This window comes from Aythya ferina (assembly GCF_964211825.1).
Source record: "Aythya ferina genome assembly, chromosome: 18".
Taxonomy (NCBI): Eukaryota; Metazoa; Chordata; class Aves; order Anseriformes; family Anatidae; genus Aythya; species Aythya ferina.
The window spans coordinates 9855436-9870395 of record NC_140317.1 but is presented as its reverse complement, the minus strand read 5'-3'; the positions used below and the strand labels follow the sequence as shown (position 1 = coordinate 9870395).

Below are 14960 nucleotides of genomic sequence, written 5' to 3'. Positions count from 1 at the left end.
ATGAAGCAACAGCTCTGCAGAAGCTGTTGATGGAGGAGGCAGCAGCTAGACCCATCTATCCTCATGTGTCTCCCACCGCTATCAGATATCGCCTCCCGAAAGCTCGTGCTCAGAGCAGGGAGATGGAAATTGCTATTGACAGAAGTACCCCGCAGACAAGGTCCTCTGCTGCAAAGCTGCTAGCGTCTTGCTTGGTGAAAACCTATTTTAAATGACAACAGAACACTATGTTTTGGAAAGACCTCACTGGGTACGTTTTTCAGGATTGGGGGGGTGGGGAATAAAAGTACAGCCTTGACAAATATCTTCAGACATTTAAGCACTCTATCTTCCAGTGCTGATTTGTGCAAACACTTCCAGGGCATCGGGGAATGTTGTCACTGACAAATACTAACCATGGGAAATGGATGTTTGGAAGAAATGGCTGATAGTATGACCAGCAATGATGAGATCATGTAATGCATCCAACATTAGGAAAAAAAAGTTTAGTCAAGCTTGCATCCTCCAGCATTAAGGATTGCTCTCAGTGATCAAAATGTATAACCCCATCTAACACTTCCGCAACAATACAGGCAGCATTACTGAAGGATTATTTGGGAAAGATCAAGGAAAAGGTGGCATGTCAGCATAAATTGTGATCACTGCTTTGATTTACTGTTGAAAACTCTGTGTACTTGAGATCCCAAACCCCCAAACAAAGCTTAATCTTGATTAGGCACTACAGTTCCCCCCCTTATCATATTATCTGAGTACGTCACATTCTTATTATAGGTATCTGAACACTTAGTGAGGTTGAGAAGTGTTAACCTTTGTAGAAGAAGCCCTTGAACACAGAGCAAAGCCGAGTCAGAAACAATTTGCAGTTTTTAAATGCCAACTAAGTATGCTGCAACCAGTGGGAAAAAAATCTTACAGCATCAGCAACACTTCAGAAAATTTGCCTCTTCCTTATCATTAACCCAGATCCTGAAGTCCTGGCTCTGAATGCAGAATGAAGTTATTATTATAAGGAGAAAAATGCATTATAATATTTGTATTTCTAAAAGCATCATTTAAACATATCAGTAATCATTCAAAGAAAGGCATAATACTTACAGCATCTCGGTGGGATGTTATATCTTACTCTCAAGAGGTATCCAGAAGTGCTTCTCAATATTTTAGTACCTGTTAGGCAGTGATTGCAGTTTATTTATCTCTCTCTAGTGGATACAGAAGTACAAGTTAAATATTCCATCTTCCCCTCCAAAGGATTTAAGGGACTGTATCCCCGTTCTCAGGCAAAGAAAAAAATCACCCTTCCACATCACATCCTGGTGTGGAAAACAGCCTGTGGGTGCCTTTACTGAGTGGGGACCAGTCGCCACATTTGTCTATGTATTTTTTCGAGGCATCCTCCATGAAGTCTTTGAGAAGAGCTTCAAGGAGTTCTGACCTTGTGTAGATACTGTAGAGTGGTTGTTCGTGAATTTAATACAAGCATTTCCTTTTTTTCTTTTGCATTGTTTTACATGATAGGGCATGGAGCTGGGTATTCCACCAATACTTGGGGAGAGGTGTGCTACTTCTGTATTTAAGTACAAGTAAGATTGTGCTTTTAAAGCTGGCCACTGCTTCAATAGCTTCCAGCCCAGCTACTTTTAATTTTTCCCAAATCTGAGTTTCAAAGTCCATTGTAATAATAATAATAAAAAAAAGTACTGTTATGTTTCCTAGCAAAACTTTGTTTCTGGTACTTTGGGGATTTAAAGACCCCTCAATACACTGTGGACTACAAGAGTTCTTGATAGCAACTTCAATCCTTACCAAGAATTTAATAAGCTGTCACTGAGATATGACACCTATTAAGTTTATGGAAAAAAATTATCCAGTCTGAGGATGCTATTAGTTATTAAATATTGTAGTCACTGAAGAGAACCCTGATCCATGATCTTAACAACAGCAAAACTATTGGGAAGAATATTTTGGATTCCCAGGCTTTGATACATGTCCAAATTTCTCAGCAATTTGTGCTTTTTATGACAATGTTGGCCAGAACAACCAATCACCAAATCCCTAAAAACTGGAAGTGGGAAAGAACTCTCAAGCACCATTACAATTTTCTGTTTGGGACTGATTATCTTTTTCCACCTCTACCAGACTTGGTGATACTCTTCTATGTGAAGGACTGTGGGTATAAAGGAGCAGGAAATAAAGGTCTCCAGCCTCAACACTGGAGAAGCCCAGACACTAACACAACCCATCCTGTCCTGCTGGCATGTTTCAGCCCTGCAGCAGAAGGGATGGCTTCATGGACTCATTGTAAGAGAAGCTCTGCTAAGGGGCCCATTTCATTCAGAAGTTTAATAATCTAAGGCCATTTTTCAGAGGCCAGCCCCCCCATCAATCCATCAGTACTCTGACACGAGATGCTTGGGGAACGTTTCAGTCTTCTTGTCTCTTAATTGAGTTTCTGGAAGCAGGACATTTATATGGGCTGTCATCCCTGCCTGAGCTCTGGTGTCTGACAACAAGCAGAAGCAGTTGGAGAGAGCTCCCACCTGCTCGCATGGAAGCTGTGGGAGCTCTGTTACCTGTGAAACCTCTGCTTTTCCATCAGTTCTGGAAAAATTAACTAAATTCAAAGTTATTGAAGAAGTACATACAGACAGAAGGACAGACCAGTCTATATCCACAAAAGCAGAGTCATTGAAAGGCCTGTTTCTGTAGGAATCAGGGTGAGAATATGATTTAATTTATTTATTTGTTGAATGGGAGAGAAAAAAAAATCATATTCTGAATGCATTTCCTCTAAATTAGCCCACCGTAGTGAAGAGGCTCAAAGAAATGACCATCCAGTCTCAGGGGCCCTATTACGCTGGGAGGAATTTAATTTCATTGTGTGAGCTTCCATAAAAATAAGCGGTGGGATCTTTAAAATCTGAATTTTGGATTGCCTTGCTGGAGAGCTGCAAGGAGCAGAAAGCACCCGATGGCAGAGGGACGCACGGGAGGCAAGCGGCAGGAGCAGCGCCCGGCTGGCAGGCTCTCAGCCGCCTCACGGGCAGCACCAGCGTGTCACTTCCACACCCAACGTGAGCCACTTACATGTTGTTCACAGCCTTTGAAAAGCTGTGCAGGGAAAGCCTGAGCCGTTCCCACAATTAGAGTAGCTACATCATTTGCTGGAAGAATTAAATGCGCTGTAGTAGCAAACCTGCAGTTGACACTCACAGGGTGCAATTGAAATCCTGCGGATTAGTAATTCTTTTGAGATCTTTGTAATCATTGGTAATAGGTAGTGAAATAAATCCACAGTTATATCCTACAGACTGCAGCTGTGCTTCTGTTAAAGCAGTATTAACTGATGGTTTTTAAATCCTTCTGCCAGCTAGAGCTGTAAGCACTGAAACTCCTGTGCAGAGGATAACTCATCCTGGGTGATGTATGCTCCTGAGCACGAAAGCACTGGTTAATGAATAATGAAAGCACCAAGGCAGAATCACACCTCAGGGCTTCTCTCCTGCAGGAAGCTCTCTGGGGAGACCTCCCCATGCAGCTCACTGCAGCAGCAGACTCAGCCATCAGCTTGCAGCTGAGACCAGCTGTGGCGAGGTACGATCATGATAGAAAGTAAGACAAAATACTGATGCAAACCTTTATGCAGATGGACAAAGTGCTGAACTTCATTTTGTTCAGCCAAGTGTGGGATTCATCCATCTGATTCCGGCGTTGCCCCATCAGGTCTCAGGAGTGCACGCTCATGGCCTGACTTGCTGCACAGGCACCCAGTTAACTAAGCAAATATGCCGTTAGGAAATGAACCAACCTTGAGGGGACATAGGGGTTTAAACTGCAGCAGGAAGAGATTTATGGACTTGTTTTCCAAGCCTAGAGAGTAATTGAAGAGGCGTCAGACAGTTCAACGCCCAGCAGCTCTGATAAGGGACAGCAGCACCTCACTGGGGACCAGCACCGTACCAGTGCCCAGCCTCGCCGTGGATTCCCAGCCCTGGAGCAGGGACCCAGAGTGACAGTCATGCCAGGAACAAAAAGCAGCTTTACAAACTCAGTATCCTTGCAGGATAAGCAGGGCACTAAGAAAGTAAAGCACAGAGAGATTAAAAAAACTCAAGAGAATTATATTAGTGGCAGACTTCAGAAAAAGAACACAGGAATCCTGGCTCTCCCTTCCTGCAGTTAGGCTTCAGGCCAACCTGCCCAAAATTTATGACCCAAGAGATGGTTTCTTGATGGCATAAAAGATCAGTGGCGAATCAGTTGCATACGTAAATTATTCTCCACAGAAATAGGAAAGGGAAATAAAGCAGAGCTGGCAGAAGCCCATCTACCTGGTCCTCTTGCATATATGTTATGTTTGCTTTGTTTCCATTTAGGAATCTACAAAGGACATTGCTTCCGAATCAACCACTTCCCTGAAGACAATGACTATGACCATGACAGCTCAGAGTACCTTCTCCGTAAGTTGAAAAGTAATGCCTTGTACACAGAACTAGCAGATCAACAAAGATTTGCCTGGGTGTCTCTTCTGCAGAGCACAGTCACAGTCATATTTATTGCAAGGGCCTGGCCCTCCCTCAAGGACCTCCATTTTAAGGGTTTCCTTCATCCACGGTAACTTACACAATTGTGGTGCCTGTTCTTTTAAAATTATATGGAAATATTCAAAATGAAAACCACAGCTGTCATTCCCAGATTAGAGAGGATATTTTACAGAGGGAGCGTTTACCTGGTTACTGTACTAAAATTGGTTTGAGGAGTGGGTTCCTGCCCATGAGGAAGCTTTTCCTATTGCTTAAATCCAGCCCTTATGCAAGCCTCATCCTTTGCAGCTGCTCTGAGCTACCTCCCCATGCAGTGAAATTACTGCATTTTAGGAAGGAAGCTGAAATTTCTGCAGATAACAGCAAAATCTCAGTATGAATGTAGGCTGTGGCTTCTCTGCATGGGCAGCCAGCCGTTGGTGCTTTGTGCCACTGTGAAAGCCCTCACAGAAGTTATTTCATCCACCAATCTGGTGCTTGAAATAAGGACAATTGTTCTGTCTTTCCCCCAGTGACCACTCACTCAGTTGATATGCAACGTCCTGGAACCTGAGTGTGAAACTTCATGAATCCTGCAAAATTTGAGTTAGATTTCCCCTTCCCCTTGGACGCCTTGCCTAGTTGTTTCTTTTGCACAAAAGAGCTGACCAGCAGAGCTGAAAGCAATGCCCTTTACAAGAGAAAGAAACTGCAGTTCACAAGGTGTTGGGAAGGCTTCAGGGAGCAATGAATGAGGCTGCTGGCTGAGACATCCAGCAAAGCAAAATGCTCCTCAATTACACTGCTATTAATTACCTGAAACACCACTTAGAGAACCACTCTGTCCTTCTGCTCACTTCTGGGAAACAACTTCAGGTTGCTAAGACAAGAAGAAAAAAAAAATCTCTCTGAAAGAATCTGCTTACCAGAAAACCTGGATCTTTTTTCATCTTTACTCTTGTCAATTTAGATCAGCTGTAGTGCTTGGGTGACATGATTTCAGTGCTTGGGCGATGGCAGACTAGCAGAATATGAGCACGGCTGCATTTATCCTTCATGTAAAGCCTTGGAACTAATGCGAAATTGGTGCCAAGTCAGCTTTAGGAAAGAAACATCATTAGTAAAAGGACTGCAAAGGAAAGATGAATTAAGTAGCATCTTGATAAAAGTGTATTATGCCTTCTTTATTTAGAGAAAAGATAGAACTGGGAAAAACAGTCTACAGCTGCTCAGTAAGACAAGAGATGGGTAAATTGTTTGTAAGTGTACTTGTGACTGATGATCCTAAAAGCTGTTTTCAAAAGTGGCTATGTGCAAGCTTTAAAAGCCAGTTGGCCCAACCCTTTATGTCTTCTGCAAAATCAGGATCCAGGCACTCCACCCTCAGAGGAGAGCTCACCCTCTATATTCTGCACAGATAGGATTCCCCTGCTTTCACTCCTAGGAAGCAAACTACTGCTTCAATTAAAATGAATACAGTTGTTTTAGAGATTGCTGAAAGGTTATGTACCTAAATCAAAAACAAATGAGGTCATATGTATGTGTAATAAGGACGAAATCATTGTCTAATGAGACACAGAGGTATTCACATCCCATTTACAGGAGACATGATGCTCTCCTTACCATTTTTGCCCTCTACAACACTTTTGCAACTTGCTGTCCCTGTATCAGCCACCAGGATTTTTAGCCACCAGACTTTGGCAGGGCCATGATGGGGGCAACCCTTCCTGTTCACCTAAGGGAGGTGAAAGGGAAAACTTTGGTTCCTGTTCAAGCAGCCCTTGCTCAGATGAAGGCACCGACCCTGTGTGCATCTTGTGCTACTCAAAGGGCAGCATGCGGGCTCTCAGCCTGCTCCACAGATACTGAGCTAACCTAGACTCCAGATAAGTGTAAAGAGATGGAGTTAGCAGAACTGAGCCCCAGTTCAAAACCCTACTGAAATCAGTGAAAAAATGCCTGATTCTAGGAGGCTTCCAGAGTGTGGGTAGGAGCAGGAATCTGGATTTTGCTCTTTTCAGGCTGCTCCCTGCAAAATCAAAGGAACGGGAGCCACGGTGACTACAAACACGTGCAAAGAAGCTTTAACTCCTCCTGCTCAGCTCCCTCAGCCGCCTACCTCCTGCTTTCGGAGGAGAAGGAAAGCGGGAGGAGGGCCAGCGCCCGCAGCCCTGCGGGCTGAGCGGCAGAGCCCGCTGCGGCGCTTCCCCAGAGGTGTCACAGCGCGGAGCGCCGAGCAGCAGCCGATGCAAACAGACAGGACGGTAAACAAGGGGAAAAAAAAAGCAGGGGAGAGAGCAAAAACCAGATTCCCTTAATGTTTTCTGATGTGCTGTCATTTTATTACCAGTATTGGGAGAAATATGTAAATTCTACAGGGTACCTATGGGCCTCCTTTTAAATTTCAGAGCTAAAAGTCCCCATTGTACCCAAGAGAACGCTGTATGTTTTGTTTCTCTTCACATTAATTACCTAATACGGAAAAATTATCTCTGGGGCATTTTGCTAGATGTAATACGACCCACCCAGTGTATTTGGCATGTCTGGGAAGTCCCTTCTGACAATATCAGTGAAGCATTTTAGGAAAGCCCTTTAATTTAACTAAAATCAGTATAAACAGCCTGAAGATAAAATACAGAAAACAACAACCAGAACAAGTGGCCACAGCAGATTTTAAGCCTATGCAGCCTTTTTCCAGGACACCAACAGACAGTGATTTGGGGCACCTCCATGTCGGGGAGCACAAACAAAGCCTGACATCAAATCTTTGTCTAATAATTGACTCTGAAAACCGACCCAGAAGTCAGAGCACCGTTACCTCTGACTGCATGCGGGGGGACGCCCAGGGCAGCAGAATGGGCTCTCGGCCCTCAGCGGGCTTTGATCAGTGACCTCACATCCTCGTTACTTGGATGTGCCAATTATTGCAAAACACTCTGTGAATAATAACGCGTCTGACGGAGCTGGGTTTAGCTGCGGTCAGAACATGCCCCCTCGGTAAAGGACGCGTGCGGCGTTGTTGCCAGGTTTGGTAGGAGATGTACTTTTCTCGCTGTTGCAGATCGATACAGGCACAAGCTTCCCGGGCAGGGACTGTCTTTTTGCTTTATCTTTGCACCATCCTAATGAGCCCTGGGCCTGTTGCTCGGGCTCCTGGGGGCTTTGCAGCGCACACAAAAGCAATGCTGTTATTAAATGCCCAGCCCTGTCCCTCTTGCAGTCAGCGGGAGTTTTGCCACCGGTCACCAGGGGAATCGTTAGAAAGCAATTCACTAAATTGGGAACGCCATGGCCATCAAAAGTAAAATGAGAAAGCATCAGCTGGAGCATCTGGCCGTTCCTCCCCAGGTAGCAGTGCCGCTCACAGTGCGTGGCACCCGGGAAGATGGCACCCGGGAGAGGCCATGCCGCTGATGCTCCAGATGGCCTTTTATTGGCAGTTTGCTCCTCAACATGCACCCAGCCCTGGGGATCCCCACATCCTCCCAGTGTGCCATGAGGTTTGCACCCCTCCCTGACACCAGCCTCTGCCCCCCAGCCCGAGCATCTCTGCCTTGTACTGCTCCTGCTGATGTGCCCCCACATCTCCCCCCGGCTTTGGGGCAACCCTGCTGTCTACAGCACTGTCCTGTACCTGATCACTTCTTCAAAAACATCCTCTCCACATGACAGGATAGCCCAGCTCCTCTCCATGTAACAGCATAACCCCTTTCCAGAGCTCCTACCAGGTTTTCCCCCTTGGTTTATACAGCACATTCTTCTCTCTTCTAGCACCTGTCCGTCTTTCTTCAGTCCTTTTGTTCCCTCCCTGCCGCTTCCCTTTCCGTTGTTGCCTAGCCTAGAAATGACCATACCCTGAAAGCTGGCCCAGAGCGGTGGTTTAGGTTTTTGTGCAGGGATTTTATAGCCCATGCTGATGAATGGACTGAAGCATACAGAATTTTAAACGACTCCACTTAGCTGTCAGGAAAGTAAACACAAACATCCAGCATACACATCTTAAAATCTCTCCCATAGAAATCTGAAAGGTTTCTAAGTCCTAAATACTCAGCAGGAAAAGAGGGGCTGTTAGCTGTGCTCACCTTATAGGTGTGCCAAGGAGCAGATCTTCTGCTGAGGCCGTCCCCAGACGTTGCAGCGTTCGCAGCCAGCCCATGAATTTTTCAGTGCCGCTCCCTGTGTGATGCTGGCACTTGCTGTTACTTATCAGCAATGTTCTGGTGGCAATAACACTGGACTTCCTCCTAGAAGCTGAAAAGATTAAAAGTGTTCAACTGAGAGTAGCCCCACTACATTGGCCACCCACCTTGTCTCCCAAAAACCTGCCCAGAAGTGCAGATCTGTGGTAGCTGCAGCTAAAACCAGGGGTTTGGAGACTTTGTCATCTCTGCACTAGCACCTGAGGAGGTATCTGAAATGATTACTGTCTGTCATGTTTTGCTTCCTATCTCCTCTGCAGGCATCGTCCGTGCCTCCAGTGTGTTCCCCATCCTGAGCACAATATTGCTGCTGCTGGGAGGGCTCTGTGTCGGAGCAGGGAGGATTTACAACAGCAAAAACAACATTATCCTCAGCGCTGGGATTCTCTTTGTTGCAGCAGGTATGTTCTCCTTAAATTGAGTCCTTAAGAAGTGCTGCCTTTTTGGGACTGAAAATGCAAAAGTGCAACTTGGTGGAGAAGCCACCAGCCCAGCAAGATGCCCAGCGTGGCCTAGTCAGGGGCAGGGACCCAAAAATACCCAGGGGCAATCAGTGCTCTGAGTCCAGCTGGGAGGAGAGGTGGAAGGACACCGCCTCACATCCACGGCTCTTCTTCCACTCCCTGAATTTCCTCCCCAAAGCCTAGATTCTTTCAGGGCATTCTCATTGCAGTGGGCATTGTGTGATTCTGCAGCTTTACGCTGCTGATCTGCTGATACAAAAAACAGGAAATCCCGTTTGTGTTGCTCACTCCTGATGAAGGCAAGCCCAAGGAAAATGAGTCAGATCGAGCTTTCAGGCTGGCCACAAGGCTTCAAGGACAGATGCTTCCCATGGAAAATCTCATGGGCAGATCTCTCCCTATATCCCTTTCCTGGAATGAGAGCATGACCAACATCATGCTAGGCACATTTCTTAAGAAAGAAATGTTTTCAAAGCTCTAGAGAAGCTTTTAGTTTTCTTGAAAAAGAAATTCCAGGAAGCTAAAGCAAATAACATGCAGTTTGTACACTACTTAAATTTATTGAACATTAGATAACGAAATAAAAACCTGAATCAGGCAACTCTTATAGCCAGGACCGTTTTTTTCCTCTTATATGGTGACAGATAAAAAAAATCACCTATGCTAGGTGAGCATGTTTTTCACACTAGAAACATCTGAGAGAGTCAGGCACATTGTTAATAGCCTTCCCTGAAGCTCAGATTAAGCATGCTACATTCAGATGAAAATTCAACAAGGTGGAAGACAACTTATCTTGATCGAGGTGAACAGCCATAGCCCTGAGCTCAAAATGTATTTTTATTACTATTCTGAATGTTAGAAGCCCAACTAACAATATTAGAGAGCTCCCATATGCTGCTTCCTTTCCGCCATGCCAATGAAGAAATGGGGACAAATCCTGCTGAATCTTTTAGAATATTTAGATGCACGTGATGTGGGTATGTTTTTGTTTTTGTTTTGTTTTGTTTTGAAGAATAAATGAAATAATTAGATAAATAAAAGAGTAAATAAATGTAATGCGATTTCCTGGTCATAATCTTAGAACCATTCAGGTCCAGAAAGTAACATGGCTTGTATTTTAACTGTCCAACCACATAACAACTGACTTCTGCTTTTCTCTCTCTAGGACTAAGTAACATCATAGGGATCATTGTCTACATATCAAGCAATGCAGGTGACCCAAGTGACAAGCGAGATGAGGACAAAAAGAACCATTACAACTATGGTTGGTCTTTTTATTTTGGAGCCTTGTCTTTTATCGTGGCTGAAACCATAGGTGTTCTGGCTGTGAACATTTATATTGAGAAGAACAAAGAGCTGAGGTTTAAGACCAAGAGGGAATTCCTTAAGACTTCTTCCAGTTCTCCTTACGCCAGGATGCCAAGTTACAGGTACAGGAGGCGGAGGTCCAGATCCAGTTCTCGATCTACAGAGCCTTCTCCGTCTAGGGACATTTCTCCGGTTGGCATGAAGATAGCAAGCACCATTCCCATGAACGAAATTTCCATGTACACCCTTTCCAGAGAGCCCTTGAAGGTTACCACGGCTGCCAGCTACAATGCAGACCAAGAAGCCAGTTTTCTGCAGGTTCACAACTTCCTTCAGAAGGAATTTAAGGAAGGACTCCACGTCAATATGGTCAACAGGAGAACAACACCTGTTTGAAGTACCTTCACTCCTCGTGCTTTCTGAAGAATTATCAAAACAGAACAGATCTGTCATGAAAGAGAAGGAGCGATGTGAAAATACCCTCTCACCTCTTTAATTGTGGCATGTGTTGAGGCAGCAAGTGGGGAACCTCTGGACCAACATAAAGATGTTACACGCTTGTAGCTTTTTTTGAAGCTATTTGGAGTTTGTTTCTTTCAGTTCTTGGTGTCACGAGATGAAGGTAGTTCATGTCCCTGCACTTTTGTAGTGTGTACAAAGTCTTGGAGAAACTGCGAAGGACTTGCCACCGGTGTGTTTAAAGGATTACAGAAGAATTGCTGTATGATTATTTTTTTTCTAAATTGAGATCCCTTACTATAAACTTGCAACTATAATTTATAACCAAGCCCAAGGATGAATACAAACTACTCCTCAAGTGATCCACTTCCATTTGACACAGCGTAAGCTTTGCCTCTTTCCAAAAAAAAAAAAAAAAAAAACAACAAAAAAAGAAGAATATTTTTGAAGGCGACACTGTCTAAAACTGATCTGTGCTACTGAAACTGTAAAGCATCCGTGTGCTGAGTGTTACAGACTCCCTGACGGGGCAGTAAGGGTCTCCTACCTGGGGGTGGAGGGCATCCCTCGGGGCAGCACGGGTGGGGACGCGAGGGTGGGTGCAGCGCGAAACGCCTAGCAAGGGAAGGATTAAAGTAGGTGGGACTTGAGCATATTTGCAAACATCATTTCTTGCCTAACATTTAGAAAACTTGAATTCTCATTCCGACTAGCCCTAGTGCCTGATCCGGCGAGGTGCTGAGTGCTGTCTGTCAGGAGCAGGCCCCTATAGACTGCTTACAGCCAGGGCGAGGAGCAGAGCTGAGCCAGGGCGGCCCATGCGGGCACAGCGCCGGTTCCCTGCGACTGCATCCCCGATTTCCTTACTGCTTCACAAGTGCAACACTAACGCTACTGGAAACTAAGATACCTGAGCAATGTGTGTAAGAAGATGAGAAGCTAATAACGTTTGGACTAGCAAAACTTCCTGCAGCAACGGGAACTGAGCGTTAACAGAATGGATGACGACTTTGTATTTTTTAAAGTAGAACAAAAATAATCACCGTTTATGAGATATTTATTAAACTCTTTTTATTATGAATAAGTGCCGCATGGTGCAAGGTATAGTTGCTTTTAGATGGAAATGATGGTTCAGCCTAATTTAATTTATTTTGTAACGATGAATCTACTTATGTGCAGAGAGCCCACAGGAAACTCTATGCATCACCTAAGGGGGAGACTGATTTGCACCCTTGCTTCTGTATGTTTCTAAAAGGGTCTGAAATCTTTTTCTTTCTTTTAAACTTCTGCTTTCATTTTTACATTTAGGCTTGGATTCTCAAAGCTCAAGGGCCTGACTTAAGGTAATTTAATTTGACAGTATTCATTAATTTTAGTGACCACTCGACCAAGCCATATGAGAATGAGGTGCCCGATTCCCCTTCGATGAATTAGGGGCAATGAGAGAGGAGCATCTAGCTCCTGTAGGTTCCTTTGAATATACCTGTAATTTTTTTGTCCTGAAAAACTTTGGTACCAGAAGACTAGAAACATGGTGACAAGGAAAAAGCATGATTTGGAAAGCTGATGCTGGGAGGTATCAGCCAAACTGTTAAAACCTCTTTAGTCTTAATTCACCCTGCAGTGGCAGCAGCGTCACAACGCGGTGGTGGTTTGGATGTGAGGCTTTCAGCCGGTGGAACCAAGTCCTCCAGCGAAACCCTGGAGGAGCTGCCTTAACATCCCCAAAAGATGAGCCTCTCCCTCCCAAGTAACCCCTGCTTAGCCCTCTCTCCATGCAAGAACCAAGACACAATTCTCAATTTTAAGTGAAAGTCTTCCCCTAGTAGCTGTTTTGCTCAGTTTTGCCCTCAGCCTGGCAGAGTGGCAGCATTTCTTTGGCAAACCATCCAGCGGAGGGGGGCTGGAGCCTTCATCCTTGCTTGGTAAGAATATCCATTCAGGTTAAAACTCTGCTGGGATCCTTTTTCAGACCTCTGAACTCTGAGAGCTAATGCGAACGGAGCAATGGGAATTATTTAAAAGTAGAAAATGTTGTGCTACTTTCTGTATCAACACACTATGAAGAAAGATATTACACAAGCTTTTTAAAAAAAATCAAACAGAGGCAGATGAGAAAACTGTTTTTTACCTACTTTTCGGCTAGGACAACGTAAAAGAATTCTAAAATTACTAAAGTTCTTGATGAAAGGTTTTTTTTACAAGAATCTTTATGCTTTCAAACAATAAATTATTTCCTACTTTTGGAGACTTCGTAATATTAAAATACTTTGATTAGCTATGATAGAAGTAGAAGTTTGCAATGAAAAAACCTTCTGTCTCATTAGTGTGTCATACTAAGTGCTAATTAATTTACATCTAATTATAGTCAATGTATTTTTCAAGTGCAATTTCCCAGAACTATTTGTTTCCCACTGTGTTAATAAACTAATAGTTAGAAATAAGTCCTCATCCGTGTTTACTGTAATTAAGAATAAAACCATTCCCTTTAAAACCAGGAGCTAGATATAGGCTGTTTTTTCTAAACTCTTGTCCATTGAAGCGAGAGCGGACGGTGCGAGGTTTGCTTTGCGCCTTGACTTTGTTCTTTGAGTCACCATTTGCCAGTGAATGTGTTTAAAACCACTCGGAGCAGGGAAGTGCTCCCAGGGTGATGCTGGACACACGGCCCGGGCAGGGAGCAAGGGCACCGGGGGTAACGGGGAGCAGGACGTGTGGCACTGGGGAGGATGGAGGCTGCGATTTCATGTCCCGAAAATCATGGTCTATGTCAAACTGCAGCATGCTGTTGTTTCATCTAACAAACAGAGTAAAAAAAAAAAAAAAAAAAAAAAAAAATACAACTCAAAAACTCACTTTTCCTGTAGAAAACTTTGGTCCTGACAAAGCTGAAAAATCTGCAGTATTCGTGATGTGAAGAGTAGTGATGTATCTGAAAGGAATAGGATTGTTCTTGAAATCACACAGTGACAGTTTACAAAAAAAAATCTGCTATTCCTGCACATCTCTTTGTTCATCCCTGGACAGCATCTAACACAAACTAGCCCCAGTTTCTCCATAAGGCCCGCAGATATCATCATCATATCGTTAACAATATCGGTCTTTTGGTAATAGTCTGTAACATGCTGTAACAGCAGACCTAAGAAGAAATGCTATTGGATCAGATTCCATTTTATAAGGAAAAAAAAAAAAGTTTCAGGTATACAGTCAGCCCTCTCTTCCTGGTTTCTTACACAGAATAGGAGTAAGACAAGAAATCACTTCATATGCCCATTCAACTAACAATAAACTATTTTTATATTTCCTTTCCTTTCTGTATGGATCACATATCCACAAGGGCTAATATATCACGTCCCTTGAGGTTACATTTCTGTCTGCAGTTCTAAAGTGTTATTGCCACTGTGCTTCAGTTCTGCTGGTGTAATCACAACCGTGTGTAATGTACTTAATCCTTACTTTTTAAATAAACCATTTTAAATGTATTTGGGTTTGTGTGGAGAAAGGTATCTAGATTTTTAACTTCCAGATCCTCCGAGTTGATATATCTGTGTTTATTTTTTCACATTTCTATCTGTTTTGGTTGCAGCTGGTTAGTATTACTGGGAGAATATGAGAGAAAACAATACTCTTGTGGTCCCACAGACCAAGGAATCTCCAGGATAAGCTACCACAGCATTTCCAGGCATTTGGGTAGGAAACCCAGAAAAAAACTTCTAGTTTCCAGCTTAAGCATGGCCCAAATGAGACACACTCTGGTTAAGGTGCCTGCTAGGTGTCTCCTTCAAATACTTCTTTTAACTTTTCCTTCCCATTTCCTACACCTCCAGACTAACGAAGAAGGCAGCATGCATGCCTGTGTCCGCCTGACCTACCTGTGGCACGGCCTGCCCAGACGCCTCTACACCCAGACCTGGAGCCACTGAAAGCTCAGAAATACATGGGATTTAATGAAGAGCGATGCTGTTCAAGGGGGAAGCACAGGTGGAGTCCTCGTGGCTCCGGAAACTGGA

The 14960-nt window shown here is 44.0% G+C and overlaps 1 protein-coding gene across 1 annotated transcript in view; it reads left to right on the top strand.

Moving 5' to 3' along the window:
- The window catches only part of CACNG4 (calcium voltage-gated channel auxiliary subunit gamma 4), a 39798-nt gene extending 26404 nt beyond the window's left edge, over positions 1-13394 (top strand). The window contains exons 2-4 of the mRNA XM_084492524.1: positions 4374-4457; positions 8980-9120; positions 10349-13394. Of these exons, the coding sequence (XP_084348650.1) occupies positions 4374-4457; positions 8980-9120; positions 10349-10887 (764 nt within the window). The 3' untranslated portion in view covers positions 10888-13394. The remainder of the gene's footprint in view (positions 1-4373; positions 4458-8979; positions 9121-10348) is intronic.
- The last annotated feature ends 1566 nt before the right edge of the window (positions 13395-14960 follow it).